At 42.6% G+C, this 17037-nt stretch overlaps 1 protein-coding gene across 1 annotated transcript in view; it reads right to left on the minus strand.

Moving 5' to 3' along the window:
- Positions 1-16531, minus strand: part of LOC126249589 (uncharacterized) — a 644174-nt gene extending 627643 nt beyond the window's left edge. Inside the window, exon 1 of the mRNA XM_049951253.1 lies at positions 16436-16531. Coding sequence (XP_049807210.1) covers positions 16436-16511 — 76 coding nt within the window. The 5' untranslated portion in view covers positions 16512-16531. The remainder of the gene's footprint in view (positions 1-16435) is intronic.
- Positions 16532-17037: the final 506 nt, after the last annotated feature.

Here is a 17037-nt window from a genome sequence, read left to right on the forward strand (position 1 = left end):
AGGACCTCATAGGAGCGTGCCGGCCTGAGTGGCCGAGCGGTTCTAGGCACTACAGTCCGGAACCGCGCGACCGCTACCGTCGCAGGTTCGAAGCCTGCTTCTGGCATGGATGTGTGTGATGTCCTTAGGTTAGTTACGTTTAAGTAGTTCTAAGTTCTAGGGGACTGATGACCTCAGAAGTTAAGTCCCATAGTGCTCAGAGCCATTTGAACCATAGGAGGGTATTTGAAGGTGGGAAGGTCGCTGCAGACCAGATTGGGTTCATTTTCTTCAAAATGTCGCATTCCTAGAAAGACTGTCACTAATTTTGCACATTGTAGAGTAACCAATTGTCAACTTTGTCGATCACACGACCACGAAGTCTATCCACTCTACACATGCTGCACTATATCCAGGCGTCGCACAGTCGAGTACTAGAAGCTTCCACTCGTTTGATGGCTTCTGATACCACTTAAAAGTTTGCACTATGTAGGCCAAGTTTCCAGAGAAGGTATCTATAAAAACTTCTTTTACAGTTTTCAACAGCATTAAGCCAAGAACCTCAACGTGTAAGAACAGGCTGAGGGGAAGGGACATTGAAGGTGCTTGGTCTTTAAATTTCTGTACCCGTAGCGGAACTTTCAAATAGATTTTCCTGCCACAAAAAATAACCTTGGCCACATCGAGGTAATTTGATCGTACCTTTTCTGCAACTCTGCGTAATTCATGTGCAACGCAAGTGACGTACACAATACTGGGGTGAAGAGTCTGAAGCCCCTTGACTGCATAAGTTATGTATGAAGCACCATCTGTTACTAGCAGCAAAACGTTGTCTCTATTCACATCATCCAGCCACAGTAGCTTCATAGAGTTTTCAAACAAAATGGCAAGTGTCGAGTTGTGTATTCTCTCGAAAGTTTTACATGTTAAGAAGAACATTTCTCCAGGTCTGCCAATTTTTAGAACACAAATAACAACAGTGGCAACATAACGCCCACACACATTGGTGGTTTCATTTATGGACACCCAGCCTTTTAGTCGGCAACACTATTTCGTATGTTTTTGGGCACCTTTTCGTAGCACACGGATAAATAGTTGTTTTTGACTGTAGATTCATCTGGAACTGGACTTCTTGTGTACGTCCCTAAAAACTTTGTGAGAGGCATGGATCTTCAGCTTCACAAATGCAATGTCGCAAGACACCGTCATCTCACACAAGGATTGCACGGTTGAAGATCGACCTGTCTGCGTTTGTCTGTTGTTATTTTCAGCACTTCTGTTCGCACAGCTGCTGTATATGTCGGTATTACAGTGTTGTTGCAGTTTAAGCGTTACTGTTCACTATCTTCAACTTCACGTAATTTACAAAATAATATTTCTCTGTCAGTACTAAAGGACTGCTCTCCAAAACCACATAACCTCACAACTTCATGCTGTTGCAGCACTTTACTTTCGGCATGCTGAACCAGACTCAAACTGAATAGCGTGACCACTTTTGTGATGTTAATTACGTCGGAAGCCCCCTTCGTTGCCTTCGAGAGCGTTCTGACGTTTCTCACGTCAGCGAACCGACTAATGTGTTACGTTGCTTGTCTGCTACAGGCCTGTCAAATTAAGCTTTGTTGTAATTGTTGTGTTTATTTGTGACAATATCACCTGAAACACTGAACTGTGTGCAACATTTACAGGTTTTTATTCTTGTGTCCTTACATATACAAGTACATGCATATGCTGCAAAAGTTGAGCGAAATATGACCTGTTACTGTAAAAGACGTAAATATGACCTTATATTCACAATAGAAATACGTTGTTACTCACTACAATACCTGGATTCGTGCATAAATTATTGTAAAATGCACCCTACATATGAGGAAAAAAATATGACTTGTCATTAAAATCTGGGTCCTACTAATGATTATTATTAAACAACATACCGAACTATTTCGTGAGCGCTAACATACCGGTATTTACAGTGCTGATACACCGCAGCATTTTTACCAGCCCTTTTACTACCGGTCTTGTGTCTTTGATGTTCAAATAACTCTGTATCAAGATTGCAACAATAGGCACGTTGCTCAAGAGAAAAATACGGGGATTCACAGAAAGCACGAGAAATTTTTAAACATGGTTAAATGAAATATACATCGTTAACTCTATATGACTGTTTCAAAACTGTTCTCTAGTCTGATCTACCTATAATACGCTGGGAGAAGTTATGTGACACACACAGTTCGAACGGATAGCAGAGAACATAATTTACGCTTTAGATATTACATCATTTCAAGATTATCAATTTTTTGCTTTAAATGTGTACTGCGGAAGTCAGCAGAAATGAACGTTTGACTCTGTTCGAGAACTTTCGACTTTTATTTGGTCAGTGATGTCAGCGTCCCCCCCCCCCCCCCCCCCCTTGCACACGAGTAACGTTAAATCTCTACGGCCGGACGAATTATGGGGCGAAACACTAATAGAGCAAATTAGATACACAAACCTTCCTCGTAAATCAATATGTATGTTACCGAAGAGCGTATCAAAACCCTTACAGTAGTTCCTGAGGTTATCTTTCGCATATTAACGGAAGAACGCGGTGAATGACTTTAACTGATAATATGTAAAGACGATTATTAGTATATTCGTTTTATGCACCGCCATGTGGCATGAACGTCTTTCTCTCCTAATGGCAGCATAGTGGTGTTGCAGGTGTATAGAAGAGTGTATGTTATGACAGTTAATGGAGTCACATACTAACAAAACAACTATGAGGCTATCTAGCTTAATCTCTGAGCGTACATCTATTGGAAGGTACCGACTTTGAATATGTCCTGACAAATGAAAACATATGTCAAGGAAGATTAGGGTTTAAAACATCGTCCATGGTGATTTCATTAGGAAGGGAACACAAACTCTTATTTGAGAAGGATGACGAAATCAGCAGTGACATCGTCACACGAAGCAGGCAGTAATATGCATTAAACGAGCTCAAAAAAAAAAAAAAAAATTAAAATTTGGATGTCCGGAATGCGATTTTAACCGCAGTACTTCCGAATGTAAGTCCATTGTTTTAACCTTTGCGACACCTCATTTGGTTTGTGCAGACCGGGATTCGAACCTGGGATTCCTGCTAATCACGAGCCGTCGCCTAAGTCAATTACACAATCGGAGAACGTCTATAAGGCGCAAACATCCAAATAAATAGTCGGAGGCTCTCACGTCCATCATTTCCGTCACTTTCGATATAACATTTCCTCGTTCAAAATGGCTCTGAGTACTATGGGACTTAACATCTGAGGTCATCAGTACCCTAGAACTTAGAACTACTTAAACTTAACTAACTGAAGGACATCACACAAATCCATGCCCGAGGCAGGATTCGAACTTGTTACCGTAGCGGTCGCGCGAATCCAGAAGCGCCAGAAGCGCCTAGAAACGCTCGGCCAGAGCGGCCGGCTAACATTTCCTGCTCACGATATGCATGAGTTACGGGTCCGAATTTGTCTGGCAAAAATTTTCATTTTTCGTGATATATTCGTTTCGTTTCAGGTTCAGTACTTCACAGCAGCGTCACTGATTTTACCCTCTTGATTCCATTCAATTCGCTTAAGTGAATTTCTTGCAACAGAACTACTATCATCGGTATGCATGCGAAGAAATGCGTACATCGTATGTTCCAAAACGCTGAGCATAAAAACGAGATTTTCCGGAGCTCATAACTCAGGCTCTATTGGTAATAGAAAGGTAGGGTCAACTGTTCTGGCGCTGGAGACCATTTGTTTACATAACAGAAGGCTCGTCTACCCTACATTGCTGGATCAAAGTATGAATATTATATACTTCCTCCTGCTTAGGCAAATGGCGCAAATCGGTTGGTTCTTTATTTGATGTCTAAGGTGGGATTCACAGGATTTATGGAGGCACCGTTAGCTCATGGCTGGTTCCTCTTAAAAATCCCAAAAAGTGTTTTTTACTGTATTTTCGCCGTCACCTGCGGACCAAAACCCAGCCGAGGTTTCAAAGACGGGCTACGCACAGCAAATGGCTGATATTATTACGATATATTCCTCATATCCCGATCTCGAATAACCTTGAAAATTTAGTTGATACCTTTACCCATTTACAAGATACGGAGATCCAAAGTTACCCTACTGCGACCCGTGAAACCCGGTATGAGAGGAAATCTCAATAATAAATAACGGTAAAAAATTGCTGATGTTTTAACCGTATATTCACTAGGAATTTATTTAGAAGACCGATTCCCCGTTTCGAGAAAGCTTTGTCTATTATAGAGGAACAGCACAAAAATTTGGCTTTTGCGTACCAAAACCCAGCAGCGGATTCGGAAACTACTATGCACAGCAAACGACTGCAATTTTTAAGCTGTATTCCTAATATCCCGATGTCGAACACCCTCGAAAATTTTCTTCATATCTCCATCCATTTCCTAGATACAGAGGTTCAGAGTTACCCTACTTGTACACGTAAAATACGCACGTAAAATCTGGTGTGAGGCGAACACGGAGTTTATAAACTGACTTAGTACGGAGAAATATGATGTAAAGTGTCTCTGTTATCTGCAAACCCTACTGAAGAACATGCAAATTTTTTTTGCACGTAAAATCGGATCTGAGGTGTAAAATTAGTTTTGAGTTATTTTAGTTATTTTCAAATAAGTAAACTATCTAAATTTTACAACATATTTGTTTTCGTATGAGTTCATGCCCTGCTGCTGCAGGGAAAATACGAGAACCAGAGGGAAAATGTTCCTTCCTGTGGAAGCACAAAAAATGCGAATATGTTCCTGTTCATTTAAAAGACTATGATGAAAAGTGGGGTACCGGCTGCCTCATTCTACCTTCCTCAGCATCTTTAAGAATTTTCGCAAAGGTTTTGGCACGAAAACTCATTCACACATTTTTTGTTGAGAGATAGAAGTCAGTGGCAGTGGCAAAGAGTCGAAAGAGTAACAAATATTGGAAGATAGTAGTGGTTGTGTTATAGGAACAGCGAAGGAGACACAGTGCTAGGAAACGAGTGATGGTAGCGGCGGGGAGGGTGGGGGGGGGGGAGGGGGGAGGGAAACAGAGAGAAATAAAGAGTTGAAGTGGGTGAGAGCCAGTGATAATGAGAGACAGAGTATATGAGAATGACAACGAGGAAGAGAGAGATAGTGACAGTGAAAAGATACAGCAGATGTGGGAAGGAAGGAATGAGATAGTAGCAGTAAGAGAGAGAAAGAGGGACACAGTGACTGTGAGAGGTGACTGTAGTAGTAGGACAGAAGAAAGGGGATTGTGGCTGTGGCACAGGAGACAATTACAGAGAGACACAAAGAGGTAACGAGTTTGGTTGAACGAGTGAGTGAGAAAGGGCAACTGGGAGTGGATGAGTATGAGCGACTTACAGCGACAGATCGGTGGATGTGAGAGTTACAGTTAGGGGAGTTCATGGGAGTTTGAGGTGAGCTGCAAGGTAACGAAGGCGTGAATATGCTCTCATCCCAAGGCTTTTTGGAAAATTTTAAAGGTGCTGAGAAAGGTAAAGGTAGGCAGCTGGAACTCCACTTTTCAGCCACCGTTTTTTAATTTAAATAAACAAGAGCATATTCGCATTTTTTGTGCTCCGGTAGGAACATTTTTCCGCTGGCAATAAACTAGTGATAAACGTTGTGCACCACCTGCGTATCTATGCACGCTTGAGGACTAAATTTAAAGTGTGCAGGGAATGAAACTAAGAAAATAACTTCACTGTTAGATTAAAACAATATAATGACCAAAATAAAGAATTTCTATTCGAAACCACACATTCTTTCACAGCTGTGAAATCAAGATACCTTGCTGTGTAACATTCATTACCGCGTTGCTTCACTCCATGCGATGTAATGTGCTTGGGTCCATCTCGGCATGCAGTATCTGGCCACCTCCATACTCTTCAACGACGACCGCCCGTCAAAAAAAAAAGAATCATGTGCTCACCGGTTAAGGGACTGCGACGCTATTGATTCAAGTTCCATTCGAGGTACACATAATTAACCTACCACGAATCTGAGGATTTTTAATGTCGTTAGTAACGGACACCTAGAGGCCACACTGGTCGTGGGATGGTTGCGAAGTGTCTGGTTAGACATACCCTCCATGCCAGTTGCCTCCAAAAGACTCAGCTTTGTCGAGTTCTCATGGGGGTACCTACGAAACATAATACGCAGTCCAGTAATATTTATGTGCCCACCTGTCAAATGCTTGAATAACCACCTTTTTCAGTGCAGACCGCTTCGAGAGGTGCAGGAAGATAGTCATTATGTTCTTGAAGGTGTCGAGAGGAATGTGGGGGACGCCGACGCCAGTGCTGTGGCCGGCTGCGCTGTTTTTCGGTTGATGATCTATGACGTGAAGAGCCCGATCGAGATTGTCCCACAGATTCTCTATTCCGATTAAATTCGGAGAGTTTGGTGATCAGCGGAGTACGGTAAACTCATCCTGGTGCTCTAGAACCACGCACGTACACTGCGAGCTGTGTGACACGTTGCATTGACCTACTGGAAGATGCCATCGTGCCGACAAAAAACAAACTGTATGTAGGGGTGGACATGATCCCCTGGGGAAGGTGCATGCTTGTGTTGATCCACTGTGCCTTCCAGAATGACGAGATCACCCAGGGAATGCCACGAAAACATTCTCCAGAACATAACGTTCCCTCCTCTGGCCTGGACCCGTCCGACGACCGTTGCTGGGTGTTAGCTTCAGAAATGTCGCGCCGTACACGCCAATGGCCATTTGCCGCCTGAAAAGCCACGTGTCACCATTCAGTGGACGTCCATTTGCGATACTGTCGTGCAAATTCGAGCCTTTGTCGTGAAGCATCCCCAACTCTCTTGTGGTTCCTTTTTTAGGTACTCCACGTCGACGTCTGCTCGTAGATACGTATCGTCGGTAGGTTTTCCGGTTTTACTTCCCGACGTGACAGCGACGACTCCCCGATGAGGTGCGGGCCTTGTGTGTTTTTTTTAAAAATCTTTATTGCTCAATACATTATGATACATTACAACCCACCACCTTATACAATTAGTGGGTCCTAGTTGATACAGTTGGGTGTTAGTACTACAGCTTACTCTACTGGTTTCCTATTGCTCTCACTATGGGCACTACTATTTGTCTTCCTATATTATTTTACTCTACTTATACTAAGCTACTTCTACCTGCAGCGTTACAAATGTGCCAGCAAAATATAAACCTACGTTGTTGGCCCTGTTCACCGAGCTAATCCCGGTGAACGTGCCCCTGGCACGTTCGCTGCAGCACTATTACTAATGTTTTTATCCTAACTTATCCTACGTCTAACCTATCCTAACCTAGTGTCAAAATCGGTGAGTGTCTCAGATCGGTAGTTGGGCGCACCCCCCCCCCCCCCCCTAATCCCAGGCGTGGCGGATTCCAGTCGTGAGGCGGCTGGCCAAGTCCACGCCTCGGCGGAACAGCTCAGGTGCGCGGAGTCAGTTTGGGTGTAGTGAAATCTTAGTCATTGTTCCTGAGATATTCCCTTATCACTTTGAGTGAGATCTCATTGGCCAACTTGTTCAAGATTGTGAAATGGTCCTCATGCCTGAGCAGGTGGTACGTGTCATGGTGTGGTAGTTGCTGGCGAAATTGCGCCGCTACGTCGTCGAAGAGGCGGCACTCATACACCACGTGTTCCGGGGTGCCTGGTGTGGCCCCACAGTCACACGCCGGTGTAGCCCGTTTCCCGAAGCGGCATAGGTATGCCGGGTAAGGTCCATGACCTGTGAGGAAGTGCAGCAGTCCTCGTGACGGTGAGAAGTGTTTTAATTGCAACCTTTCCCTGATATTGGGGAGCAATTCATGTGTTCTTCGACCAGTTTCTTCATTATCCCATTGTTCTTGCCAAAGTTCTTCCCCCCTTCGTTTGATTTCTATTTTGTTCCCCACGTAAATCCCCATTAGATCAACTATTTTATCCCTGTTACCCTTTTTTACCCAGTACCATGTTGCCTGTTCCCTGATTTTTATGTCAAGCGGACAGAGCCCCATCAGTACTGTTAGGGCTCCTCCTGATGTTGTTCTGTATGCCCCTACTGATGTGAGTAACATGTTCCGCTGCACTCTTCTCACAGCCATGGCAGGCATAACCCTCGTGAGTCTGTGGGCCCAGATTCCTGATCCATACCCTACAATTGATGTCAATATGCTGTTATGATATAATTTGATTAATTCTGGTGGTAAGTGGAATCGCTTGTGTCCAATGGCAATTAGATTATTTAATGTTTCTAGTGATTTTTGCGTAACGGTGTCAATGTGTGATGCATAAGTCCACCTCTCATCGACGACTACGCCCAGGTATCGCGCCTCGCGGCGTCGAAGAACTGGTGAGCCATCTATCCTTACAGTTGGGTTTCTAGCTAATTGTCCTTTTAGAAGTAAATATGTAGATTTGTTTGGTGTTTTGCTATTATTGCGAGTCTTGTAAATATCGCTTTTATTTAGTAATTTGCCCGGCTAAAACTCTCCCCTTTTATGATTAAGACAGCCTGCGCCACCTTTCGGAGGGAGTGGGGACGTCAAAGAGTCACAGAAGTTCATATTAAGCAGTCCGTAAAACACGTAAACGTTCACTTCAGTTTGTGTGTTAGTTAATGCCTACGCTTTCCGCTAGATGGTGCTGACCTACTGCTGAACAGCTTTGGTTCCGTAAAACCTTCACTGATTAGTACTACGTAAATGATATAAGTACAACACTCTTGTATTTCACTTTCACTCTATATTCAAGGACTAAGATGGTGATGCATGATAGTCTATTTAAAAGGTTCCTAGCCAGGAGGAATCTAAATAGTCCGCAATGTCGATATGCACGAGCTCTACGTTCAGATTCGCAACTAACGGCACACGCCACTTTCAAAAGTCCACACGTTAATATCTGAATACCGGTACCTCTGAATTCATTCGTATCAGCAGATAATTTGAGTTTCTGTCGTCTATATGTCCGTAAAGTTTCAATCTAGCACTAAAATTCTAAAATCCCATAAATACTCCGTTGCTACCAACAGTCAGAGATCGTACACTACATCACTTTTAATCTCCGTAATATTACAACAGTTTATCGTGAATCTTAACACGATCAAGTCCAATCTAATTATTGTCTCGCTGACTGACACGGGTTCCCCGCTCTTTAACGAAACAATCAAGGAAAAAAGGCGGCAATAATGACGATCAGGCCTTTTTATAGGTTTTTCATCACAAGAGTTTAAAGTCATTGCCTTCTCCATGACGGAGCTTCCGTGGCTTTGCTGTACTTAGACGTTAAACTACTTGCTGATACACTATAATTTTGATCTGCAATTACCGAACTCTGATTCTACACTATTTTCCCCTCTAAAAATTCTGTTCTTAACTTTAAATTATTTTTTCTATAGCTTTTATCAATGTAAACTGAACCGAGGTGTTACAGTCGCCGATGAACGGCAGGCGGCATTGGTGCAAGAACCAGGGGGAGGCTTGTACGCAGCAACGTTCGCTGAACGGTCGTTGAGGAGACACTGTTGGCATCCCCTTGGTTCATCTGAGCTGTCAGTTACTCAATAGTTACACGTCTATTCGCCCGTACACATCTCCGCAGCCGTTGCATATCCCTGTCTTCTATGGGCCCCGGTGCGCCATAGCGCCTCGGCGGCGGTTTTGGATAGCACCATTTTGCCATGCACGGTATACTTTAACCAGAGCGGCATGCGAACACTTTAAAAACTTAGCCCTTTCGGAAATTCTTCCATCCTTGGTCCTAAAGCCAATGATCTCGCCCCTTCTGGACATTAGATAAATCTCTCTGTATCCGAGTTGGGACACTGTCATCCGCGTTCCCCCAACACGCGTTATACACATTGAGCTGCTAGTGCTGCCGCCTATGAGTAGTTATCACACGTTCACGTCGAGCATAGGCGGTGGTCACATTAATGTTAGTTGACCGTGTATGTTAGTAGCGGTTATCAATTAGTTTTTTGAGCGCGAGAAACAGTTCATCGATGTTTTGTGACTCAAGATACCGTTGAATTTTCGATTGACGTCGATGTGGTGGACGCCGTTAAGGAGAATAGCTTCCGTGGTGCTAAATCTTCTCGCCGTAAATGCCGTCAATGCATGCACCGTCTAAGCCGAAAATGATCCCTCAAGAGGCATCTCGGTTTACAGGGCAGCGCGCACAAGCTGCACGATAGGAGACACCGAAGTAAATCTATATTCCTAAATCTATACTCCTAGTGGAATATAGATTTACTTTTGCCTCCACTACATTGGTGGCTGTTTGTTGTGATTTGCTGTGGTCAAAAGAGGACTGAGAAAGAGATTGCGACCTAAGAAATGAAGTGTTACGCGAGTCATGAGGGTAGCTCAAAACCTTTTTTGAGCTATTCAGAGCCGGGCGTTGTGGCCGTGCGGTTCTAGGCGCTTCAGTCTGGAACCGCGTGACCGCTACGGTCGCAGGTTCGAATCCTGCCTCGGGCATGGATGTGTGTGATGTCCTTAGGTTAGTTAGGTTTAAGTAGTTCTAAGTTCTAGGGGACTAATGACCACAGATGTTAAGTCCCATAGTGCTCAGAGCCATTTTCAGGAATTCAGTTACGTAAAGTCAACATGCAACACGGCACCAAAATATCAATTCGGTATACTTGTTCTATTATGCATTGTTTTTGGCAAGCATAAAGGATACCAGAATAAGGAGAGATAATTGGAAAGGAAGTGAGATAGAGAAGGGGTTGAGAGGAAGGGATGGATAGACGGGCGGTGAGGTGTGCTGACAAGCCTGCGGGAAGCTGCACGCATTGCCTTTATGTGCATTCGCTGGCCCCCTTGGCTCTAACCAGCTGCTAATGGAACACATCGCCGTCCAGTGTAATACAAATCAGACAGCAAATATTCAGTATAGGAACAAAAGAATTCTCTAATTATTTCCTTCCTCAGGATTCTTCATCTTAATATCTTTCACAAATAATTTTCTCTGTCACAAAGATGAAAAAAATTACTTGAATTTTGGTTTTTCACCGATGCATATTTATCGTCAGTAAGACTAGGTCGACTGTATTTTGAATGCTGCTGTTTTATTACTAACTTTTTAAATTATTTCTTGACCTTTCAGCTTACACTATACAGCCAAAACGCTGCATTTGCATTGAAAAAAAAAATTAATTTACTCACCACGGTTTTGGAGTCGCATTCATTAGTGTAATTTACGAATAACTTTGACCCCTTGTTGCGTTGGTTGCGTTGTTATGTTCATATCAATTATACACACCACCACACATGTGCGTACACAATTACAGCGCATCGTTCGCTGTCAAGTCGACATATGCATTCATACTGAAGAGCCAAAGAAACTGGTACACGTGCCTAATATCGTGTAGGGCCCCCGCGAGCACGCAGAAGTGCCGCAACACGACGTAACATGAACTCGACTAATGTCTAAGGTAGTGCTGGAGGGAACTGACACCATGAGTCCTGCAGGGCTGTCCATAAATCCGCGAGAGTACGAGGGAGTGGAGATCTCTACTGAACATCACGTTGCAAGGCATCCCTGGTATCCTCAATAATGTTCATTTGTAGGGAGTTCGGTGGCCAGAAGAAGGGTTTAAACTCAGAAGAGTGTTCCTGGAGCAACTCTGCAGCAATTCTGGACGTGTGGGCTGTCGCATTGTCCTGCTGGAAATGTCCAAGTCCGTCGCAATGCATAATGGACATGAATGGATGCAGGTGGTCAGACAGGATGCTTGCGTACGTATCACCTGTCAAGATTCGTATCTAGACGTATCTGGGGTCCCATGTCACTCCAACTGCACCTGCTGACATGTGGGCTCGTGGATTCATGAGGTTTTATCCATACCTGTACACATCCTTCCGCTCGATACAATTTGAATAGAGACTCGTCCGTTCAGGCAACATGTTTCCAATCATCAACCGTCCAATGTCGGTATTGACGGTCTCATACGAGGCGCAAAATTTTGTGTCGTGCAGTCATCAAGCGTACACGAATGGGCCTTTGGCTCCGAAAGGCCATATCGATGATGTTTTGTTGAATGGTTCGCACGCTGACACTTGTTGATGGCCGAGAAATGAAATCTGCAGCAATGTGCGGAAGAGCTGCACTTCTGTCATGTCCAACGATTATCTTCAGTCGTTGTTAGTCCCGTCCTTGCAAGATCTTTTTCCAGCCGCAGCGATGTCGGAGATTAGATGTTTTACCGGATTACTGATATTCACATTACACTCGTGAAATGGCCGTACGGGGAAGTCGCCACTTTATCGCTACCTCGTAGTTGCTGTGTTCCATCGCTCGTGCGCTGACTATAACACGACGTTCAAACTCACTGAAATCTTGATAACCTGTCGTTGTAACAGCAGTAACCGATATAACTGCGCCAGACACTTGTTATCTTATATAGGCGTTGTCGACCGCAAAGTCGTATTCTGTCTGTTTACATGCCTCTGTATTTAAATACGCATACCTAAACCAGTTTCTTTGGCGCTTCAGTGTATGTAGATGAATATAGGAGATAGCTTACGAAATCCTCATTCGACCAACAATAGAATGCTGTTCGTCAGTATGGCATCAGTACTAGATACGATAAACACTATACGAGGTGTAAACGATAACTGTTTACAACGTGAAACAGTGGTGCAGATGAAGACGTGACTAACAATTTGATACAGGGCACTTGTCGCCTGTCAAGTTGGGAAACTATCTCGAATATGCCTACGAAAACCACCTAAGCTACAGCGCACGCACGTCATGCGAAATTTTCAATATTTTCTAATTCTCTTCGCGCAAACTATTACTCTAAGGGAGAAAATGAACACTGCATTTTTTTGTATAAGATTTAGTTTAATTTAATTTAATTTTCTACTGGGATAAGTTTCCAGCAGTGGCCGCAGTTGCTGAGTTATTCAAGAAAAACGTGCACAACTGACCTTTAAACGCAACCTTACCGCCACACTCCCCCCCCCCCCCCTCTCTCCCCGTCGCCCTGCCCATCAGGGTTTATGTTTGTAATATTTTTTTGTTCATGGCCGTCTCTCATAGTACCGTACAATTATTTGCGACTACACGAATTATTTACCACATTCAAACTTTCTTTTTCTTCATTGCCTGGGCTATTACGCCACAGTCACAGTCTGCAATTTCGTTAACATTATTAATTTAAACTTTTCCTTGAGACTTAATGTAAAGCTTATGCAAAAGCTACTTACTTTTACAATTCGTTCTAAACTTACCCCTCGCAAGCACAGTTGTTTCGTAGCAAGAAGACCAGGCAAACAAAACGGTTTAATTTTCAATTTTATCGAAATAAAATTCACAACATTGTGAGGAAAAATTTACACAAATGCCAATTTTACAATTTGTAAGCCTTGGATGAATGAGTGGCTGGACTCAAAAAAAGACATGAGAAGGGTAATGAGACGCCAACCTCAGAAGAAAGAGAAAAAGCTATTACATAAACAATATTATGAAACTATGATGGGTTTGATGGCACAGAATGAATAAGAGATTATTTATTATTATATTATGACCTTCATTTTACTATGTGAAATACAATATCACGAATTATATTATAATTTACTGAGATTAAACTGCAAACTTCAAATTTTACTTGACATACACCAGAAATTCTCCTCATGAAAAATGCCTACTTTACAAATAATTTGCCTATGTTTTTGCAAATATTTCTTGTGCGTTTGCTACATGTTTGGTCACTTGTGTCTAACATATGTGGGCACATGGAACATGTTGTTTTTGGTGATCTTCCACTTCGTATCATCTTTGGCTGTTGGCGAGTAACTCCACAACGTGCCATTGCTTTTAGAACATTCTTTTGGAGTCGTGGGTTGTTGCCCCTCTTCTCCATATGAGAACTTACCACTTCTTGTCCTGATTGCTTGAGGAACATTTACCTTTCATCAGATCTGCCTTCATAGTAGTTTGGGATGTTCCAGTGAAAATAAACACAAATTAGTTATGGATGCTGCATCTGTTACATATGTGCACAAGTCTCTCTTGACTCTATTTTACGTCAGCTCTTGACTTAGTTTTATTATTGAACAGAATTATCTCTGGCTGCTTTTTACGACCTTTATCTACTGTGGCACAGTGGTGCAGAGAACGGAACAGTATGACACATCTGTTCTTTTTGGGTATATGGCCTGTAGTTGTAAAATGGTCTTCAGAACGGTGTGATGAGGATGAAACAGCACTAGATTTGAAAGCTGTCATTTCTGGTAAAATTTACTTGTTGTTTTGTCTCGAAATTCCCACTGCTACAATCCTTCCCTGCAATATATTTTGAAACAACCGAACACTTGTGAAAAATTATCTACTGTAATATTTGTTGAGGGTCCTCCCAAGGGCTTTATTAGTGTCTTTACTAGAATAGAAAGGACACTGGTTTTGTTTATGGCTGATCAGATTCCATAAAATGACACTATTGAGAAGGAGTAATTCCCATTTATTTTCAACGGAATAATCCTGATATTTAAGAAACTTAAATCTGAATCTGAATACCACTCCAGCTGAATGGAAGTGCAGGCCCTTAACCAAGATGACAATTTGCTTGGTACGTGCGACGAGACCAGTATGAATTGCGTCTACAAGTGAGAAGCACGTTGTGTGGTCTATGAGCTCTTCCTTGCTTGCGTTAGACACAAACTTGTGTAACACAAGGTAGGCAAGCCAATTTTGACTTGATCTGATGGGAAGATGTTCACTGTTTAATGAAAAGTCAGAAATAACTTCTACTTTGTGGTAATATTGCCAAAAGTGACGTTCAATACTGGACGTCTTTTAAAGTTGCTGAAGTATTATTGTCTTTTTCTCGTGAATTCTGTAAATGAACTTTAAGATGGTGCTTACGATATGGAGAGAACGCTAAGAGTGTGAAATGTGGCTTAAGACTGATGGGAAATCAGTCGATTACATTTTACAATGGTGTTACCGTGTAAGGAAACTATCCCCTCCAATCTCCCTAACGTATTGCATCTGGCATGTCTCTCAGCGCGGAAAGTTTTCTCAAAATTAACAGTAAATAATGATAATTACAATGTCCCTAATTTATCGAAACGCAAATTTAATTTAGGAAAGAAAAATAGCAACCTTCCAAGACGAGTTATGAAACATCTAACTTTAAACGCCATGATAAATTAAAACTCTGTGCTACACTAGGATTCCATCCCGAAACTTTGTGTTCCGAGGGTAATTCTCTTATCCGATGCTGCTCACAGTTTAAATCTGTTACGAAACTGCAAAACACGCTACAGAGTCAAAGACTGATCTTGGAAAACACCCGCTGCCCACAGGCTATGGCTTAGCTTCATGTCCGCAATATCCTTTTTGACAGGAGTACTAGTCAAGCAATGAATGCAGTAGAGCTTCTGCCAAGTTTAGAACGTAAGATAGAGGTACTGGCACCATTTCAGCTGTGAGGGGGTAGGGGTCGTGTCTGGTTAGTTCAATTGGTTAGAGCACTGCCTGTGGAAAGCAGGTTTGCGTATTCGAGTGTTGGTCCCTAACTCAGTTTGAAATCGTCGATAAATCTGAAAGCGAAGTACAATCCGTTGCAGAGCGAAGAATTCATTCTGGTACACATAAGTTCCTCCCAGGAACTGCAGCAGCAATGGCAATTTTCCCCAACAATAAGAGAATTTTTTGCTTGTATGAAAGACGTACCGATGATCGTCTTTGAAGTACTCCGTTCGCGAATGGAAAAGGAAGTCGAAAAGTGATAGTGGTACAATAGACTCCCTGGATCACACCCCGTATGGCGTCTTGCTACACTACGTGACCAAACGCCACCCCAAACGTTTAACGCTTAGCGTCTTATTTAGGGTATGTAACTGGATGCACAACGTATCGATATCACAGCTTTGTTATCCGTCGGAATGAAACAACCGAGAGAATACGACAGATCGTAAATGCAACTGCCCACAAGTTGGAACACCGTCAATTTTCACAGCTTTTGTGTGTGCCTAAGTAAGCTTTAGTGATTTTGTGACCTGGAAATTCAGGAAAGCACGCAACCCAATTATATCTTTGTTAGGCCTAAAAAATTAGCAAACTATGATTATCTCAACTTTAAAACTCTTCCTGCCGTCATTGGGCTACGGGCAATGGAACAAAATTTTTTGTTTTTTTTTTATTGCTTAAGCAGATATACTGTGTTGCTGACAATACAATTCTAAAAATTGTGTGGTACAGATAAAGAATTCCGGACACAGACTTGTAGTGTGGGAGGTAACAGGAGAGCGCCATTTTTTAATTAGAGCTGCTCATCAGCAACGAGATCCTTCGCTGGCATGATTACAGAATTTCCATACCGCCACAAGATCAGTAATTAACGCGGGCTATTAGCGTCTCTTCTCAGAGGTAGCAGTTTATACGTGGAGAGGAATCACCACGGATTCTAGCGAAATCAACTTACCGTCTTGACGGGCAGCTAGCAAGGGCCACACTAGCGCCACGACCAGCGTCGTGGCCACGAAGGGAACCAACTGCATTGCATTCAGCTCATTCAGAAGCCTGTAACAAATGAAGCGAAAATAAAAAAATTAGACACTGTTTGAAACCTCACATTTTGAACATAGATACAAAACACTTCTCAATTAAAGGGCAGTTTCAACTCAAAAAGATTATACGGAATGATTACACAATTGTTCATGAGCTCATAAAATACTAAAATTGAGATTATGATTGTTGATTGAAAATCTTTCACATCGTCTCTCATAAACATTGCCACAACAGTGGTACATATCCAACAATTGTTAGTATTTTCATTCCAATAAGGTCATGTCGTGCTATTAAAAATGAAGCATGAAGTAAGCACGACAGGAATTTACTAACAAAATCTGGTTACACACCTACGCTGCACGCTTTTGCGGGTAAGACGGTAATCGTATCAATAAGATAACGTTTATGCTGCCGATTTCCTTCCCTATTATTCCCCAATCCGAGCTTCTGATTCGTCTCTACTGACCACGTCGACAATGGGAAGTTAAACCTTTAACTTCCTTCTTCCCGTGAAAG

This window comes from Schistocerca nitens, chromosome 3 (assembly GCF_023898315.1).
Source record: "Schistocerca nitens isolate TAMUIC-IGC-003100 chromosome 3, iqSchNite1.1, whole genome shotgun sequence".
Lineage (NCBI taxonomy): Eukaryota > Metazoa > Arthropoda > Insecta > Orthoptera > Acrididae > Schistocerca > Schistocerca nitens.